We start from the raw sequence: 6705 nt of genomic DNA, 5'->3' as shown, positions 1-6705 counted from the left end.
TTGTGTAACCTCTTAGTTACAGACATCTGCAAATGAATGGGGGCAGAGGGAGTTAGACTGATACTCCCCCAGTAAGAGGCCTTTCCCGCTAATAAAAGCTCTGATGTGCAGAGAATTGTTAACCCAAGGCAGTGGAAAAGCAGAGTGAATAAGCCACCCCCCCGATCGACGTAAGTTACACCGACCTAAGTGCTGCTGTGAACAGCGCTATGCTGATGGGAGAGCTCTCTCTCTTCGGCATAGAGCGTCTTCACCAGACACACTGCGGCGCAGCTGCACTGCTGTAGTGCTTATAGTGTAGACTAGCCCTAAGTGTTTTCATGAGAACCGTAAAAGGCACCTCTGACCCCAGCCCATCACTTTGCCCAATTTCAAATCCCTGCTTCAAAAACACAGAGGAACAAGAGCACTTCAAAGAAATGGGTGGGAAAATACTCAGTTAACATTAGCAAAAAAGTTCCTATTTTCCCCTAACTGTGCTTTCAGCAACAGCGGAACCATTTTTTACTGAAATTCTGGGGTTTGAGGGGGGACTGAGCGTGAGCAGAGTCCTGACAGTGAAAATTTCAGCCCAGGTGGTTAAATTTTGGCAAAGTTTATAAGCAACCAACCACACAGGCTTGCAAGAGGAAGCCTTAGCCAGACTTAGGTATGGGTGTTACCGAGAGCTGGCCATAATGACGACAGGTTTCCAAATTTGATTGTAGCTTCTTCTGGATCATTCTTGGTGGCATGAGACTAGGTAATGCTCTTTACGGCCGCTGCAGCATGTCTTCCCCAAGCTCCTGCCGCACCTGCACAACACATGTATGTGCATGAAGTGTGCCCTACCGCATCCCACTGCTGGGGCTCAGTGCCAGCCTCGGCATGGGGCGCAGGGGAACTCAGAACTTCCATAAAACATTCAGAACAGTGGCAGGGCCCTGCACAGACAGGGGAAAGGATTTCAACCCCCCTTATTGCTACTTGGATGCCAGCAGCTCCTGGGCAATGGTATAACTCACTGAGAGAACGTGTGACTAAAACCAGGGCCACCCAGAGGATTCAGGGGGCCTGGGGCAAAGCAATTTTGGGGGCCCCTTCCATAAAAAAAAGTTGCAATACCATAGAATACTATATTGCCCCACTTGCCTCCCCCCTCTGGGCGGCCCTGACTAAAACTGGCATTTGGAGAACTTGGTGGGCCGTGGTCATCTCTGCTGGAAAACAAGAGCAGCACGGAAACCCTGTGGGGAGAGTGTAGATCTGCATCCACTGCGACTGTAAGCTTTATGGGACTAGGACTGTCTTGCTGTGTCTACGTACAAAGCCTAGCACGATGGGCCCAGACCATGGTTGGGGCCCTTCAGTAGCCACTGCAGTAGGAGTGTTAACAGGAGTACAAGGTGAATGAGGGAACATCTTTTATTGGACCAACTTCTGTTGGTGAAAGACAAGCTTTCAAGCTACACAGTGACCCGAAGAAGAGCTCTGAGTAAATTTGAAAGCTTGTCTCTCTCCCCAACAGAAGCTGGCCCAATAAAATATGTTACCTGCCCTACCTTTTCTCTTTAATATCCTGGGACTGGCATGGCTACACCACCACTGCAAATAATGGGGTTGTGATCATTATTTTAAAATAAGTTTGACAGCCTAAAGACTCCCTAAAATCAGACTTCCCCCCCATTGTGCTTGAATGGGTGGCAGCCCTGTTGAATGGGTGGCTATTTCAGCTCCCAGCTTGTTGATAACTGTCTGGAGTTAGCTTATGGACAGACACGTTCTGCTTCAGAACAGCCAGGGAAACCAGATGTTACAATGCTTGGCTTGCACCCTGTTACCATGGCTATATAACTGGGGGAAAATAACATTCCAAGTTTAAAATACCCGAGTTCTGTTAGTTTTTGGAGTGTCGAGAAGCCCCGTGGCTGTGGGTGACAATGGGGCTCAACTCAAAGCTGAAAGTAAGTTAAGGTTCAGCACTCTTCATGTTCTTGGGTGGGAGGGAAAGAAAGCCCAACTAAAACCCTGGTATGGATTATGTAATTATTCAGAACCACAACTGCCAGGCTTTTCAGCTCTGGCTCCAAGTCTCCTGTCTTCTGTGGGTTAAAGCCAGGCCCCTCCCCTGCATGGTATAGGTTGTAAGTTAAATAATAATTATCATAATAATTTACAACTGAATGGGCAGAGGAAACTCAACATATAGACAATAAAAAGTGAGTTACAAGGCCTGCTACCTCCTGGTCTGCTTCCTCTTTGGAATGTCGTTTATTTTCTCTTTGGTCTCCTTGGCTCCTGTGATCTGCAAAGCAGCGAGATGCTGGTTAGCTCCTGTGTTGTGTTTTATATAAGTCACGCTTCGTGTAGAGGGTGACTGCATCTGTGTGTGGCATTTTAAGGGAGCCCAGCTGTAGAGAGGAGTGCAAATCAGAGTCTTTTGGAGAACACGAGTTGTCAGATCCTCCCTTTCCACCATAAGGTGGAAAGTTTGGGATTTTAGTGTCAAGGGCATGAATGTGAGTGGGAAAATGAAATTTCCTGTCTAATACTCCCCATCACCTGCACTTCACCCTCTGTTAATTACCTGGTTCTAATCTGATTTACTAGAATCTCCAGTGGCATTTGCTCTTGCTGGTATTTCAGACACTGCAGGAGGAAGAGCTATTGATACCATACAGATTAACTTGAAGAAAACAACATACTCTCAGACTTTCTTTCCCAGGGCAGTGACGGCTTTTGGAAGAACTCCCAGATGTTAATACCCATGTTACAAAGTGCTCTGAGATAACCAGGTGAACGATGAGAAAAAGGCACAAGAAGTTGCATATCTTGAGAACAGCATCCCAGGCCTTGGCTACACTCGCGGATTCACAGCGCTGCCGCGGCTGTGAAGCGCGAGTGTAGTCGCGCCGCCAGCACTGCGAGAGCTCTCTCGCAGCGCTGCAAGTACTCCACCTCTCCGAGGGGAATAGCTTGCAGCGCTGCGAGGGAGCGTGCAGCGCTGCAGGCGCTGATTACACTGGCGCTTTACAGGGCTGCACTCGCTGCGCTCAGGGGGTGCAGCAAGTGCAGCGCTGTGAATTGCCAGTGTAGCCAAGGCCCCAGGAGAATTGGTGGATGGGGTAGGAAAGGAAGGAAATCTAGCCTGCTCGAGGGCATTGTAACTGAGACATACCTTTATCTGCCCACAGATCTAAAGTGACACAACAACAGCTAGAGACAGCAGTTCACATCACAAGGCCACAGAATCCAAGAACTATAAATACACAGACCTGGGAGGAGGAATGTAAGGGCATGGCTAGACTTGCAGATGTAGAGCGCCAGGAGTTGAACCAGCCCTCAGAGACAGCAGCAGGGAAAACGCTGCCGTGTGTTTACACTGTCAGCTGCAAGCGCAGTGGTGTGGCCACATTAGCAGCTCTTGCAACGCCACAGAGAGCAGTGCATTGTGGTAGCTATCCCAGTGTGCAAGTGGCTGCAATGTGCTTTTCAAATGAGGGGGAGGGGTGGAGTGTGACAGGAAGTGTGTTGTGTGTATGTGGGGGGAGAGACAGTGTGTTTTGGGGGGCAGAGAGTGTGTCAGCATGCTCTCTTGTAAGTTCAGAGAGCAGCAGGGGGAAACCCCAACATCAGCCCCCCGTCCCCCCCCCAGCCCTCTCATTCACACATGCCTGCCTCTGCAGCGGCAGCATTCCACAGTAATGGTTTGCTTTGTCCCGGGGCAGATAAGCATGCCAGCTGTCAGAAACAGAGCTTTGAAAGGGGATATCCCCATGCCTGCAGCTGATTCAAAACAATGACAAGAGTGGCCACTTGACTTCAAGGGATTATGGGATGTTTCTGGAGGCCAATCACAGTGCAGTAATTGAACACGTCGTCCACACTTACACCCAGGCGTTTCAACCGGGACGCAGCAAGCTTTATGCTTCTCGTGGAGGTGGATTACCAGGAGCAGTCCAGCTGCAGTCCAGGTGCTCTACGTGCCTTGCCAGTGTGGACACCTCAGGAGTTAGGGCACCTGGGGCTGATTTAATGCGCTCTAACTTGCAAATGTAGCCAAGGCCTAAGAGACATGCACAAACTAACCAGGCAGTCTGAGCAGCGGGGGAGAGACCAATGGCATTTAAGATGCAAGACTTTAACAACTCTTAATACAGGACAGCTGAACAATTTGCCCCAGCTAGCTAAGCAGTTATTCAGTCCTTACACTAATTTTGTTCTGTTTAACATTTAGTCCAATTTTACTCTTGTAATTTCTATGCCGAATAAAACCTTGCTTTTATTTCAAGGCAACTGGATGGGTAATTGTTGGTAGGGACAATGCCTGGCCGGACAGTCTCGAGGGAAGGAGATAAACTGCAATGTGGAATAGGTTTTGGAGGTGTGACTGCAGTATGTGTAGACACGCCGGAGCTAGCTTTAATCGAGTTAGCTTGGATTCCCATAACACTGAAACTGCAGCAGCACTGACTGAACATAGACGGGTTCCAGGCTGGCTTGTACAGCCAGTGCTGTAGCCTGTGCTGCTGCAGCTTCACTATTTGTACCCAAACTAGCGAGATTAGCGCAGGTATCCCTGCAGTCTTCCAATTACCACTGCTTCCTGCCTGCAGTGTACATTCAGTCCCAGGGGGACAGAGGTACCTGCTTGAGCACTTCATTTAGGGCCAGCTTGTTAAAGGTATTTAGGTGCACAACAGCAGAGCTAGGTGCCCTGGGCCCTGAAAACTCCATGAGGCGCCTATCGGAACTGTTAGGTGCCTAAATACCTTTAAAAACCTGTCCCCTAGTCAAAGACATCTCCCAGGGCATTGACTGTAGCCAGGTCAGTTGGAGCATGGGGAAGTGAGAGAGCCATACACAAAGTTACCCAGGAAAGAGAGAGGCAGTAAATTATGACCACACAGCAACTGGAATGAATCCAGAAGGATACTCACACCAAATGAAGAGGGTTAGAAGGCCAAGGAGAGATATTACAGCTGAGGTGACTGCGTAGCTGGTCAGATCTACAGTCTGTGAGCAGCCTCTGTCTGTATTTTTTTAAAAAAGAGAAAGTTACAGCTTGTCAGTAGCTTGCTCATTTGTCCAAAGAAATCATAGGGGAGCTAAAATGTAGGACATAAACTTGTATTTAATCCAGACCTCTATAGGGCTAAGACATGTCTGTGGGAGGAGAGAACCGGAACATCTATATTTTATAATAATACACGAGATTCAAATGTGCTGCCCTGGAGATCCCTGACCAGGACTTTTGAGTGACCAAAGGTGAGACAGGGAAGTCGTGCCTGACTAATCTAATTGCCTTCTATGATGAGATAACTGGCTCTGTGGATTAGGGGAAAGCAGTGGATGTGTTATTCCTTGACTTTAGCAAAGCTTTTGATACGGTCTCCCACAGTATTCTTGCCGCCAAGTTAAAGAAGTATGGGCTGGATGAATGGACTGTAAGGTGGATAGAAAGCTGGCTAGATCGTCGGGCTCAACGGGTAGTGATCAATGGCTCCATGTCTAGTTGGCAGCCGGTTTCAAGCGGAGTGCCCCAAGGGTCGGTCCTGGGGCCGGTTTTGTTTAATATCTTTATTAATGATCTGGAGGATGGTGTGGACTGCACTCTCAGCAAGTTTGCAGATGACACTAAACTGGGAGGCGTGGTAGACACACTAGAGGGTAGGGATCGGATACAGAGGGACCTAGACAAATTAGAGGATTGGGCCCAAAAAAACCTGATGAGGTTCAACAAGGACAAGTGCAGAGTCCTGCATTAGGACGGAAGAATCCCATGCACTGCTACAGACTAGGGACCGAATGGCTAGGTAGCAGTTCTGCAGAAAAGGACCTAGGGGTCTGTAGTGACTCGGCCTGGCTCCCGACGGCCCCTGAGGGGGAGGAGACAGAACAGACACCCAAGTGGGCGGAGCTGCCGGCACCTGTTCCCGCTCCCCGGAAGTGGGCGGAGCCACCGGCACCTGTTCCCGCCCCCCGGAAGTCAAGGGGCGGGACAGGAAGTATAAAAGCCCAGCCCCAGCACTCAGTTGGAGCCCAGCGGCCGGAGAGGCCAGACGCTCCTGCTCGGGCTCCTGCGAGACCGCGCCTGCCCCGAGCCAGGTATCCGGAGGTGGACGGACCAAGCCTCCCCAGAGCCAGGTATCCGGAGGTGGACGACCCGAGTCTCCCCAGAGCCCGGTACCCCGAGGTAGGCTGGCCGAGCCTACCCCGAGCGCGGTACCCCGAAGCGGACTGGCCGAGCCTGCCCCGAGCACGGTACCCCGAGGAGAGGCCCGAGCATCCCCCTGACCCGAGACCGGAGGAACGGCCCGACCTAGACAGCCCTCAACACGCCGAGGAGCCCATGGTGTGGGACCCCGCTGCCGAGCCCAGCGAGGAGCAGGTACCCATGGAGGAGGAGGAGATGGGAAGTGGCCCGGGGATCGCAGACCCGGAACCGATGTCAGTGTGTTGCGGGCAGGATCCCCACTGACCCCGCGGCAGACGGACTGCTGCGGATAGGGCCCCGGGCTGGAACACAGTGGAGTGGGTGGGCCTGTGTTCCCCCCTGCCACCCCACGCTGGGTGGCAGTCTCTCCTCCTCCCTGCCTAGGGCAAGGACTGCCCCAAGTGCTCAGCTCCTGCCATCAGGACCTGAGCCCCCTGCCGCTGTTTGCTGCCCCGCCCTGACCAAGGGCCTGGGCTACCTGACTCTGTTTGCTGCCCGGCCCTGATCAA

The 6705-nt window shown here is 51.3% G+C and overlaps 1 protein-coding gene across 1 annotated transcript in view; it reads right to left on the bottom strand.

The window, feature by feature from the left end:
* Positions 1 to 244: 244 nt before the first annotated feature.
* The window catches only part of LOC113406759, a 38160-nt gene continuing 31699 nt past the window's right edge, over positions 245 to 6705 (bottom strand). The window contains exons 9-11 of the mRNA XM_026653392.1: positions 4920 to 5012; positions 2220 to 2284; positions 245 to 794 (exon numbers count right to left, since the gene is read on the bottom strand). Of these exons, the coding sequence (XP_026509177.1) occupies positions 753 to 794; positions 2220 to 2284; positions 4920 to 5012 (200 nt within the window). The 3' untranslated portion in view covers positions 245 to 752. The remainder of the gene's footprint in view (positions 795 to 2219; positions 2285 to 4919; positions 5013 to 6705) is intronic.

This window comes from Terrapene carolina, unplaced genomic scaffold, assembly GCF_002925995.2.
Source record: "Terrapene carolina triunguis isolate 2854851 unplaced genomic scaffold, T_m_triunguis-2.0 Scaffold137, whole genome shotgun sequence".
Taxonomy (NCBI): Eukaryota; Metazoa; Chordata; order Testudines; family Emydidae; genus Terrapene; species Terrapene triunguis.
This window is presented reverse-complemented; position numbering and strand designations above follow the sequence as displayed.